The following is a 13,785-nucleotide window of genomic DNA, read 5'->3' as shown; positions in this document are numbered from 1 at the left end:
GAGGGAAAAGAACCCACATGTACAAAAACGTTTATAGCAGCTCTTTTTGCAGTGGCAAAGAATTGGAAATTGAGGAGATGCCCATCAACTGGGGAATGGCTGAGCAAGTTGTGGTGTATGAATGTAATGGAATACTATTGTGCTATAAGAAATGATGAGCAGGCAGACGTCAGAAAAACCTGGAAGACTTACATGAACTGATGTTGATTGAAGTGAGCAGAACCAAAAGAATATTGTACGCACTAACAGCAATATTGTGGGATGAGCAACTTAGATAGATTTGGCTCTTCTCAGCAATACAATGACTTAAGGCAATTCCGAATGACTCATGTTGGAAAATGCATGAGGGCAGGTAGGTGGCACAGTGGATAGAGCACTGGCCCTAGAGTCAGGAAGACCTGAGTTCAAATCCAGCCTCAGACACTTATTAGCTAGCTGTATGAGTCTGGGAAAATCACTCAACCCCCATTACTTCCAAAATTGAAAAAAAAAACTAAAAAAAAAAAAGAAAAGAAAAGAAAAGAAAATGCTATCCACATCCAGAGAAAGAACTATGGAGTTTGAATGCAGATCAAAGCATACAATTTTCTCTCTCTCTTTTTTTTCTTTGTTGTGGTTTTCCCCTTCTGTTCTGATTTTTCTTTCACAATATGACTAATGGGGAAATGTATTTAATATAATTGTACATGTATAGCCCATATCAGATTGCTTGCCATCTTGGGGAGCGGGGAAGGGAAGGAGGGAGGGAGAAAAAAAAATTTGGAACTCAAAATCTTATGAAAGTGAATGTTGAAAACTGTCTTAACATGTAATTGGAAAAAAAATAAAATACTATTAAGTGGAGAAAAAAGAAATATAATGGGCCAGAACATTATAAAAACAGAATTTTAAAAAAACTTAAAATTGATGCTGTGGTCTTAGAGAACAGATAATGAAAAATTCCTTCCTTTTTACCACAGAAAAGCAGACTACAACTAGAACATAAGGTTATATGCATTGTCTGATGTGATCATTTTATTGTGTGATTTTGTTTCATTTGTTTTTTGATATTACAAAGGGAAGGGGTCAGTGTGGTCAGGGATAGGATTTTTTTTTCTCCAAAATAACTGTGATGTATGACAAAAGGCAACAATAAAACTTATTTTTAAAAAATGATTCTTAAATTTTTTCCTCCCTTATTATACCATACACATGAATCTTTAATATGAACTTATGGTATTTTGATTGTTGGTCATGGGGCTAAAGGTAAGAGGGAAGTAAGCCTGAGGTTTTTGTTCCTACTACTGGTTGGTTCTGATAACATCTGAGAAAAATATTGTCTATACATAAAAGGCGATGAGTAGTCCCTTTTCAACACAGGCTACATAATTGCTTTTATGTAAAAATGAAGTCACTGGAATTTGTTTCCAACGACATTCAGACTTGGGAATGAATGTACAGAAAATACCATAGACTTCAATTGCACGTGATCCCTTTGTCTAAAATTCAATTTTTAAAGTAATGTTGGGGTTAAAAAATATGTAATAGTCCATACTGGCATGTGTATAAGAAGAAGAAAAAGAAACCCCAATACTATATAAAATATATCACAATACAGTATTTTGTAAAATATTTGACATCCTACAATAATGTTATTTTTATTTATATAAATTTTATTTATATGGCATTTATATAGCACTTACTATGTGCGAGGCATGGTCTTCAGTGCCTTCCAACTATTATCTTATTTGATCCTTACAACAACCTGGGGAGGTAGGTGCTATTATCATCTCCATTTTAAAGATGGGGAAACTGAGACAAGCAGAGGTTAACTGATTTGCCCAGGGCACACAGCTAGTAAATGTCTGAGGCTGGATTTGAATTCAGGTCTTTCTGACTTCAGGCCCAGCACTCTGTGCACTATTGGTACCACCTAGCTGCCTGCCCTATGATGGAGATTTAATGCCCTAGTTAAAGTATATTTACATTAGTAATATAAATGGTCTATTTTTAAAATTAACTTGTGGAGCATACTCTACCAAATACTAACCAATATTTTAGATATCATAACAGCAAGGGAACAGAAATTAGAGAAATTAAAAATAGAAAATATACTCACAAATTCAAAACTCTAAGTTCTGAGAAAAACATCTTCCAATTTTTGTTATCCTGTATAGTCTTCTCCTAAATATTATAACAAAAAAACAAAACAAAAAACTGGATATAATTATAAAGAAAAAGTACAAATCTGAAAATGTTTCAATGTTATTAACCCATTCAAACTGCTTCATTATGCAAATTAGAATAATGCTTCAAATATCAAAAGTCCCACCCTGATTAGAACAAAATCACGTGTTGATTTCAGTTGTAATGACAAAACTCTTCTGGGTCACTCCTTGGTGGGATGCATGTAACGTGAGCTTGGGCCTCAGTGGCTTACAGCAGCGACCACCATTTTGGGGCTTGCCTGGCTTGTAAGATTTCATTGATTGAGTTCCTTCATGTGAGTAAAAACAATACGTTGACCATATGACACACTGACTCTAGGGAATAATAGAGGGTCAGGTTCTGAGCTCTCCAGAATTGGGAGCTAACCACTCCAGCAGTACAGATAACTTGTTCTTGGCTTGGCAAATATCAAGTAATTTGACTCACCTCATACAGTGATATGTACAAAAGGAGTGGTTAGAAGTCAGCATTAAAGTCAGGACGACCTGGATTCAAATACTACCTCATAAGCAATCAGTAAGTATTTATTAAGTGCCTACTATATGCCTGGTACTCTGCTAGGTGTGGGGTATGCAAATAAAAGAATTAATAATACCTACTTGTAAGGTGTATACGTTCTAAAGGAAAAGACAGTAAACGCATATGTAAGTATATATAGAATAAACATAAAAAGAATAAATACAAAGTGCATAATGGTAGCTAGGTGGCATAGTGGATAGAGTGCTGGACCTGGAGTCAAAAAAACTCCTAAATTCTAATCTATTCAGATTACATAGTTACTAACTGTGTGACCCTATGCAAGTCACTTAACCCTGTTGGTCTCAGTTCCTCATCTGTAAAAACGTGCTAGAGAAGGAAATGGCAAACCACTTTAGGATCTTTGCCAAGAAAAGCCCAAATGAGATCACGAAGAGTTGGACATGACTGAAAATGACTAAAAAACAACAATAATATATAATGTAGGTATGCTCCCCCCCAACCCCAAGCACTTTATTTTAATGCACAGAAAAAAAAATGCAGAGAAACAGAGCAATTCTGTTGCCACTTTGCTAAATTTAACATATGTGTGTACATATTTAACATTTATTATATATTTGACATTAGCACATATAACATATTCATACACACACATATAAAATATATATTTGTCACAGAGAAGGAGAATGCAACTATGGCACAAGGTTACATACATTGTCAAGTATGTCTTATGATTTTGTTTAACTGTTTTCCCTTGTATTACAACGGAGGGGGTCAAATGTGGGCAGAGACAGGGTTTTTTTTTTCTCCAGAATAACTGTGATGTAATGACAAAAGTCATCAATAAAGCTTACTTTAAAAAAAAAGATTCTTAAATTCCCTTCTCCCCTTATTATACCATACACATACATACATCTTTAATGATGAGCTATGGATATTTTGGTTGTTGGTAGGTAGAGAGAGAGAGAGATAAATACACACAAGAGTGTATAGATATAGATAGGTAGATAGATAGACAGAAGTATACACACATATATATGTGTGTATGTGTATGTGTATATATATAATGTGTGCATATCTATCTATCTATCTATCTATCTATCTATCTATCTATCTATCTATCTATCTATCTATCTATCTATCTCAGGACTGGACTTACCCATTCATTCGAGGGGGAAGAAATTTCCTCTCTTTATAAAGGAAGGAAGCAAACAAGTATTTATCAAGTGGTTATCATATGTCAAGGACTGTGCACTTTACAAATATTATCTTACTTGATCCTCAAGTAGTATTATTATCCCCATTGTTTAGATGAGGAAGCTAAGGCAGACAGATTGAGGTGACTTGCCCAGGGTCACACAGCTAGTTAAGTATCTGAAGCTAGATTTGAACTCAAGTCTTCTTGATTCCAGGCCATATGCCCTACCTCCTGCACCACCTAGCATCCTCTAAGAAAAAGCTTTGCTATTACTTCCTTAAACTGTTTGTATCAGAAAGCTTAGGATGACAGCTTCCTGAACCCACTGTATTTGTGCAAACCTGACTACAAAATTCTGTTTGGGGAAATGAGTATACACACAATAAACAGGGTAATTGTCTTGGTGCTCCTAATTTAATATCTCTCACTAATTTCCAGATTTTGATTTCCCTGTTTCTGTGTCATGATAAAAATTTATGGGGCTCCTTCCCCCACTTAGGTGTCTTCTAGTAGTACTTTACTTTGTTCTTTGACTGTCTGTTCCTTTTTATTTATGAATAGAGAACATCCTTTATTTCACCCTACCAGAAACAAGAGATGTAAAAGATTTACAAGAGCTTATGAATAGATACATAAAGCATTCTTACTAGTTTCCCTCAAAAGGAACTGAAAGTAGGGTTGACATCTACATAACACACAAATATTCTGGTGAATCTCTAGCTTCCTCCACAGGATCCTATAAAGTCACTTCAACACTCCTCTGGTAGAGGGAAACCTCTACCAGAAGGCAAACACACTTTGGGGTTATTAGACAGGCAACTTCTTTCCTATCTGATCTACATTTTCTGAATAATTCTTTTAATAGCTGGGGATGACATGATCCAAATTTGTTGTCCTACTCTCTACCTTCATGTCATGGCTCTGTTCTCTAGCTGCAGGAGACATACAGGTGATCTCTCTCTCTCTCTCTCTCTCTCTCTCTCTCTCTCTCTCTCCCCCTCCTCCTCTCCTCCTCTCCTTCCTTCCTCTCTCTCTCTCTCTCTCTCTCTCTCTCTCTCTCTCTCTCTCTCTCTCTCCTCTCTCTCTCTCTCTCCCTCTCTCTCTCTCCCTCTCTCTCTCTCCCTCTCTCTCTCCCTCTCTCTCTCTCTCTCTCTCTCTCTCTCTCTCTCTCTCTCTCTCTCTTTCTCTCTCTCTCTCTTTCTCTCTCTCTCCCTCTCTCTCTCTCTCTCTCCCTCTCTCTCTCTCCCCCCCCCTCCCCAGAATGCATGATGTTCCTGAAATCTTCCTCTTTCTAAGTTCAATACCTGAACATCTCAAATTTGGAATGACTCACTAAGTAATCCCCAAGGTTGGTACAGCCCAGGAAATCTCCCTTCACTGACTAGAAGGCTAGATTTTAGTATCACATCACCTAGGAAACAGAAATTCCCCTCCTCTATACAGGAGGTTAGTGTTTAAGAGGATTGTCCACAAACTTTCCTCTCAGGCTGGGTGTGTATGCACATCTGCTTCTACCATGGGCTTCTACAGGAACTCTATCATTACCCTGGCTTCTGACATCTTTTGGCGTGTTAGAATCCACTATCAGGCCTCCAGTCTACGACCTGGGGGCCATCATCAGTCATCCTGATGTGTATCTGGCCACTAGATCCCGATGGCTCCAGAGGAGAAAGTGAGGCCGGTGACTTTGCACAGCCCTCCCTCACTTAAATCCGATTCACTTGCATGTCATGGCATCACCTTCCTGATGTCATGGTCTTCTTCAAGAACGAAGTACAAACAACAATCCTATGACCTGGACTCAGAATGCTAAGGAGGAACATATTAATTCCCGTTTTCTGCCCTGACACCGCCATTAATGGTTTTCAAGTGGAAGAGATTCCATAAAAGTCCCTCCTCTTTCTTCCTGTCCAGAACACAGGTCTGCTCTGCTGCTCTCTGATGTGTCCTATAAATGGGCAAAAGACAAAAATGGGTGCCTACTCCTTTCTGAAACCTCTTTCTCCTCACTTGGATCCTAATGGCATCTACTGGATCCACTCTACCATTATTGATGTTAATAAGAAATTCCTCTATGATTTATCCCAACAAAGATGCCTAGACAGAATCACACTGCCCATTGAAACAGCTTCTTGAAAACCAGTAGTTATCAAATCCAACAGCTTGCCTTAAGTAAAACTGTCAAAGAAAGGACTACAAAAGTCCTGCTGCTGTTAGAAGAAAGTCTTCATCAGGGTAGTCAGAAAGCTCAAATGAGATAATGTGTGTTACAACTTGATAAATTATAAAGCACAGTAAGAATATAAGCTATTATTATCATTAGCATTATTATTGCCGCAGATTTAAGCAAAAATAAAGCTATTGAGGCCATCTCACATTTCCTGCCAGTTAAGACATCCACTTCACCCAAGGTCTCATAAGATCCCACTCAGTTTAAGCCCCCTCAACAATGGGGAAGAAATGGGGTATTATGATATCTATGAATACTTTTGGCATATTCAAATGGAAGGGAAGGGGTAAGCTTAGACAATTGCCCCCATCCAACTTAAAGCCAAGTGACAAGATGCTGCTGATACCTTAACCATGTAAGAACACAGCTGGTTTACTAGGTATGAACCAGGCTTGGAACTTCAACTGAATCGATCGATCATGGACCTCAGACAAGTGTGAAAGGTCCTTTATCAATGCAGGCGTCTTTTGAAAGCTACTGAAAGAACTGGAGTGAAGTTGAATAAGAAATCTGTCAGTGAGCTAGCTGGTTTCAAAAATTGGAGTGAGTGGCGAGCTGAGAAAGAGCAATTCTTGAGGGGAAAAAAAAAACACTTGGGAGAGATGCAAGCACCTGTGTCTTGGTCTCTTCCTCCCTCCTCCTTCCTCCTAGAGGAGGATCCTCTGGTCCAAGTCATCTGGTCCTTCCTCATGAACTCTGGAAGGCCAAAGGATCTGAACTTTTGCGTCAGCATCCAAGCAGTGTCCCCAGGACAGTGCTCAAGAGGCAATGATAGTCTGGCTATGATGAGAAAAAGCAGATCTGGGGCCCTAGAAGGAGCCAGCAGAAAAGCTATGCCATATTTATGGAGAAAATCTTGAGGACAACTTCCAGGAACTGTAAGTAGCCCCCGTTGCCATTTTTGCTCTAAGATTGACCCCCACTTTCCCTTGGAATACTAGTAGAAGCGTGTTACAGAATTGTGTGGGAGGATGTTTTGTACCAACTCTTTAATTATACCACTTTAGGAAATTTTGTTGTTGAGTCATCTCAGTAGTGAACCCATTTGTGGTTTTCTTGACAAAGATACTGTAGTGGTTTGCCATTTCCTCCTCCAGATCATTTTACAGATGAGGAAACTGAGGCAAGCAGGGTTAAGTGACTTGCCCAGGGTCACACACACAGCTAAAGAGGTGTCTGAGGCCAGATTTGTACTCAGGCAGATGTGTCCTCCTGATTCCATGCTTTGGCGCTATATACACTGCGCCACCCAGCTGCCCACCTTAGTAAATACCCTTTTCTAAAAGTAATTTAGTGTGGCTGATCGATTGATATCAACTAATAAAGATGGAGGGAAGCACAACAGGGGAGGCTCATAACCTACAGCATGAGAAAAGATCCTCCAATCCTTCAAGGCTAACCCTAGAGCCCTGAATGGACAAATAATAGCTTCATTTTAGGGACCTGACTTACAGGAGGAGGTGGGGTTGGCAGACGAAGCATGTGCTAAAATATACCTTTGTTTTTTAAATTTTTTTGTTTTTTGTTTTTTTAGAAAAAATTAAAACTCAAAAGCTTAAGGAAGTGATTGTTGATAATTCAAAATAAATTAATAAAAAACATTACATTTTTTAAAATTTGAGCAACAGAAGAAAAATGTGGCCTTGTAGCATGAAACACGTGCATGTAAATTGAACCAATTCCATGTAACAATTACAAAAGCTATATGATTCTTATGATAATTATATTCCGTACCTGTTTAAATAACTTAACGGCATATGTTCCATTTTGAAGTTCCACTTTGAATACTTTGAAGAGTTCCCCTTCTCCAATCAGCAAGTCTTTATGGAAGTTTTTGGTTCCTTCTATGATGTTTTTAAAGGTGAAGGAAGGTTTTAGGTTTAGTCCTTAAGGTGGAGGGAGGAAAAGTTAAGTCACTTTTTCTCTATGAGATGACTGATACCACTATTACAATCTACATTAATATATTAGATCTGAACTCAGTTCAGGAAAGTCATACCTGGAGGGCAAAATCCAGACATGTATTCTCTAAATACATAATGGGTTTTTGATTTCCAATATAGCATAAAGCAAAAAAAGTAATCTGCTAATTACGGCAAGTAGAATGATGAATCCTCGTCATTCAAAAAGAAATCAACCAATTGTTGAGGAAGGAGCTCTTTATTTGACAAAAACTGCTAGGAAAACTGGAAAGGATTTTTTTTAATAGATAAAGATCTACCATATGCCACAAAAAAATTCCAAATGAATAAATAATTAAAGTATGAAAATTGCACCATAAAAAGATGAGAAACACATAGAAGATTATCAATAACAATTATATAGAAAGGAGAATTTACAACCAAGACTCAAGATGAAAAAGATCACAAAACAAAGAGAGTCTTGATTATAGAAAGTTAAAGGATTTTTGTACAGACAAAGTCAACACAGTTCGAGTCAGAAGATGAGATATCAAGGGGGAAATTTTTTCATTAAGAACACTGATAAAAGTCTGACATATAGAAATCTATAAGGATTCATGCAAATCACTATAATCAAGAGTCATTTCCCAACTGACAAATGGTCAAAGGACATAAACTGTTTTCAAAAGAAGAAATATAAATTATCAATAACTACCTAATATTAAAAAATAATTAACAATCAGAACGTGCAAATTAAGGTAACTCTGATGGATTACCTGACACCTATCAGATTAACAAAGATGGCAAACAATGAGAAAAATTATTAGTGGAGAGACTGTGGAAACACCAGAACGGTAATTCATTGCTGATAGGGCTGGCATCGGTTTGACTACTCTTGAAAATAATTTAGAATTATGCAAGAAGAGTTACTAAATCATTCAGACCCTTTGGTCCAGAGATTCCATTATTGGAGCTACACCCAAGGAGGTGACTGACAGCAAGGAAAGGCTTCCATATGCAAAATTATTCATTGCAGCACTATTTGTGATAAGAAAAAACTGGGAAGAAAGTGTGTACCCAATACTTAGAGAATGGGTAAACATAATACAGCATATGAATCTAATGGGATATTACTGTGCTATAGGGATGACAAATGTGAAGAATGCAGGGAAATATGAGTATGAAGTGATGCAGGGGAAAGAAAACAGAATCAAAAGGACAACATTCACGATGGCTATGACTGCTCAAATGAAGCCAAAATGGCAAAACAACAAAACTCAGACCAAATACAACAGCTTTTGTATGGAGTTAAGTACATATTGCTGAAGCGAATGGGTATACAGAGCTTCATCTCTTTTAACAACGGAGAAACTGGTTTTTGAGGAATGTACTTATAGGGGGTTTTGTTTGGATGTTTGCTCAGAATTGATCTTGTTCCTAAAAAAAAAAAGAAATCAATTTTTTTTAAAGGAAAGAAATTAATTAGCCCTACCGAAGGGAATTTACAAAGATTCTACGTTGAGATTATTCAATTTCTGTTTTCCTGACATTGAAACAACTGATTTATTTGCTGATTCATACAGAACGTAAAACTAACACCGAAACTAAGCAGTAAAGCATATAAACTGAAATCTTGAAAAACCCAAATTAAACTCTCTGAGTCCACTAGTTAGAAAACAATCTTCCAGGTACATCTGAAGTTCTTCACAATCAAATTTCTGTCACCACAATTCAAGCAAAAAGGAGACTTGTTTGGCTCTGAATATTTCATGTATCAATAGAGCTCCTTATTGAAAATACAGGAATTTTTCTTTCATAATTTTTCTAATTAAGCTTTAGAGGAAAAATAAAATAAAAGCAAGAGTGAAATGCACAGGATAATAGAAGACAGGTATGGTATGAAACTGTAATAATCTTTTTAAGGTCATTCATAACTGATAGTTCAACAGCCCTTTAAGTTTTGCCACGTGCTATAAAGATTTTCTCATTTGGTCCTCATGAACTCTGTGGAGTAAGTATTATTATTATCTCCGTTCTGCAAATAAAGAAGCTGAGGCTTGGAGAAGATAGGTTCTTCACCCATCATCACTTAGTAACTATATAAGATGAGATCTGAACGCTGGTCTTGCTCAGCTCCAAATCCAATGCTCTATCTACTGTACCATGCAATGGATTCCAGTGGTGGTAAATTATTCTCCTTGTTAATGAAACTATAAAGTGAAGACTGATATGGAGAACAATTGTATGTACACATTGGCCCCCAAACTATTCTACCATCATTCAAGGGAACCGTAAGGACCAAAAACGTGAAATAATTCCCAGGTGTTATTTCAAAAGTGTTTCCCCCACTATAAAAAAAAAAATAGCAGATTTCAAAGCCAAAAATAACAGAAAATCCTCCTAGCTAAATATGTTTGGACTGTACAAAGGCCAGTGAGACATTAATATTAGCTGAATAATTTCTTATCATCATCTTAAGTGTCAGTCAAATTTTCAGGCACTTTACTTTGTCTTTCCTATTTGCACAAGGAATCAACATGTTAATGAACTTACATAAATTTACTGTACTAATTGGACTTTTAAAAAAGGAAAATGTTATCCCCCCCCTCCCCAAGGCCTCTGAAAAAAAAAAAAGGTAGATACACCACTTCAAAAAGTTCCTTTTCACCAGCTCTGGACTCAGGTGGACCTGAGTTCAAATGTGGCCTCGGACACTTACTAGCTGTGTGACCCTGGGCAAGTCACTTAACCCCAACTGACTTTTAAAAAAAAATTCTTTTTCACCTTTCTGATATTCAGGCATACGTCCTACGTTATCAACTGTGTTGTCAGTTGTGACCTGAAAGAAAATATATTACAATAATTCAGTCTTCTAACCCTGGAGAGAAAACCTCATTATGAACATCAGAAGTCCCACTAAAAGAAGAACCTCTTCATAGAAGAATACCTTCAGAAGGTGGATACCACCTCAGGCCAATTTTTCCCCCCTTTTGCTCTGAGGACAGTCATGAAATCAATGTTACCACTGCCTCTGGAAAACGCATGTCCATCAACTCTCTTCTTGTGGCATTCCCTAATCCCTGTGAGTCTCTGGACCTAAACACCTAGCCCTAACTATAAAATCCCTATGTGTTTAGCCTTCTCCTATTAAAATAGAAGCTCCCTGAGGACAGAAACAGCTACTTTTGTATTTCTGTCCCCAAAGCCTAGCACAGTGCCTGGCATGTTAGTAAGCTGCTTAATAAATGCTCTTCATTCATTCAAAGACTAAGGATAAGGGTACTAGGTGGTTGGGGGGGGGGGGTACTGTTTCTTCACTCTAAAGAGTGTGGTATGTAAGGTGGAAACATCTGTTGAAAATATTAGAGACCTTGGTGGCAATGACTTTGATGGAACAAGACAGGTAAGGCTTTTTACCAATCCTAGAGCAAGGGGTTTTTGCTTTTTTTTCCTGAAAGATCTGGGGAAAGTCTATAGGCTTGAAGTTTTAAAAGCATGGAAGCTCCCATTCTTCCCTGAGGAAGAGATAGCCAAGGATTTTAGTTGAGTCAAAAGCTAGAAGTGGTAGAGACCACAGCTAAGGGTGCCTAGCAGAGATTACAAATGGGAGGAAACCCCAGGAGGTACAGTCGAAAGAAACAAATATATAGGAAAACTGAGGGGGGAAAAATGGAAATTTCATGGTAATAATTTTAATAACTTCAAACCTCAACTCTGAAAGACTGTACCTAATACATACTTCATACCTTCTTACTTCTGTGTCTTTGCTTACATGGTTCTTGACACTTGGAATACTGGTCTTCATACCTCATTTCTTCCATATCTCCACTTTCCACTTGTTTAAATCTTACTGAGCTTTTGAGACAAATCTTGAATGATTCTTCCTCTGGGTAGCCTTGTCTGATACCCCAAGCAGAAATTATCTTCCCCCCGCCCTGACTTAATGTAATATTTTAGACTTCTCCAAAGTATTTTATCATGTTCCATTTTCTATTGCTATATGTCATATCCTGTATATATCACTCCTAGGCTACTGTTATGATGATGCAACTGACTTCCTTATCTCTGTTATGTCCCCCAGTATTTACCACAACGTTCTGAACAGTAAGTTTGTCAGAGTCAGGATTTGAATTTAGGTCTTCCTGACCCCAAGGGCAGTTTTCCATCCATCATGCCATACTGCCTTTTATGAACTCAAAACTCTGGAATGGTAGTGATTAATCTTAAGACCAATGGTGTTTAACAAATTTTGGGTAAACTGAATTAAATTATCAAGAGGAGGAAGTTCTCAAGTCCTCTCTACCCTTCATATTTAAAATCCTTTGAATTCTTAAGTTCTCAAGTGGAAGTGAAATAAGATACAACATTAAGATTTTCCTCAAAAAAATAAAAAGTTATATCAAGCCAACAATTTTTTCTTTGACATCTACCAACCAGTTTCTTTCTTTATGCTTCACTTTTAAATTCTAGGTTGAATTGCTTTTACTAAGGCATCCTGTACTATACCTGGGAAGAAATATTTGGAAATCCAGCTGTCTGCTGACTCTGCTTAGATGAGACACATAAGGTCCTTCCTGGAACAGAAGTAAGAGAGGCCAGATATGAGAAAATGAGACTGAAACAAATAAGCGAGTTTTTGTGATATGATCATTCCTAGGGCTTTTTGTTTTGCTTTAGTTTTGTCCAAACCCATGGTTTCATCAGTGAAGGGAACTCTCCAGTAATAACTATTTTGCACCTTCTACCAACCCTTATCTACAACTGTTCTACAAATCACAGTCTTGGGGAGTTGACTGAGGCATTGAGAACTTAAGTGACTTGCCCTGGGTCACAGAGACTGTATGTGTCTGAGGTGAAATTTGAACCCTGGTCTTCCTGACTCAACCAGTTCTCAACCCATAATGCCATACTGCTTTTTATGAACTAAAAATTCTATAGTGGTAGTATTTAATCATAAGATCAATGATATCATTAGTACCCATGGAATTGTTGCTGATTTACAAGATAAATATGTGTCTGAAAATAATTACCAAGCATTTATCATTTATTAGGCTAAGGAAGAAAACAAAACACCAAAGAAGAAACAAATCAGCTTTTCCATTGGGTACTTGTACTTACATTTTGATGCTTGGCAAATTTTAGACTACAAGTAGCGGTTTAACAGTCACAGGTACCAAACAAGAGATAAAGAATATTATGAAATGCAAAATGGATGACTTTGACTACATTAAATTGAAAAGTCTTTGCAAACAAAGCCAATGCAACCAAGATTAGAAGGGAAGCAGAAAGTTGGAAAACAATTTTTACAGCCAGTTTCTCTGATAAAGGCCTCATTTCTAAAATATATAGAGAACTCAGTAGAATTTATAAGAATACAAGTCATTCCCCAATTGATAAGTGGTCAAAGGTTATGAATAGATAGTTTTCAGAGGAAGAAATTAAAGCTATCTATAGTCATATGAAAAAATACTCTAAATCACTACTGATTAGAGAAATGCAAATCAAAATGACTCTGAGGTACCACATCACACCTGTCAGGTTGGCTAATAGGACAAAACAGGAAAATGATAAATGTTGGAGAAGATGTGGGAAAATTAGAACACTAATGCATTGTTGTTGGAGTTGTGAACTGATACAACCATTCTGGAGAACAATTTGGAACTATGCTTTGACCCAGCAATACCACTTGTAGGCCTATATCCCAAAGAGATCATAAAAATGGGAAAAGGACCCACATGTACAAAAATATTTATAGCAGCCCTTTTTATGGT

The 13,785-nt window shown here is 37.3% G+C and overlaps 1 protein-coding gene across 1 annotated transcript in view; it reads right to left on the bottom strand.

Moving 5' to 3' along the window:
* IRAK3 (interleukin 1 receptor associated kinase 3) overlaps window positions 1-13,785 on the bottom strand; it is a 79,844-nt gene that overhangs the window by 29,824 nt on the left and 36,235 nt on the right. Inside the window, 4 exon segments of the mRNA XM_020990205.2 lie at window positions 2,099-2,163; window positions 7,848-7,999; window positions 10,799-10,853; window positions 12,521-12,588. Coding sequence (XP_020845864.1) covers window positions 2,099-2,163; window positions 7,848-7,999; window positions 10,799-10,853; window positions 12,521-12,588 — 340 coding nt within the window.

The sequence above is a fragment of the Phascolarctos cinereus genome, unplaced genomic scaffold (assembly GCF_003287225.1).
Source record: "Phascolarctos cinereus isolate Bilbo 61053 unplaced genomic scaffold, phaCin_HiC Scaffold_1;HRSCAF=81, whole genome shotgun sequence".
Classification (NCBI taxonomy): Eukaryota; Metazoa; Chordata; class Mammalia; order Diprotodontia; family Phascolarctidae; genus Phascolarctos; species Phascolarctos cinereus.
The sequence above is the reverse complement of the archived record's forward strand: the minus strand, read 5'-3'. Positions and strand labels throughout refer to the sequence as shown.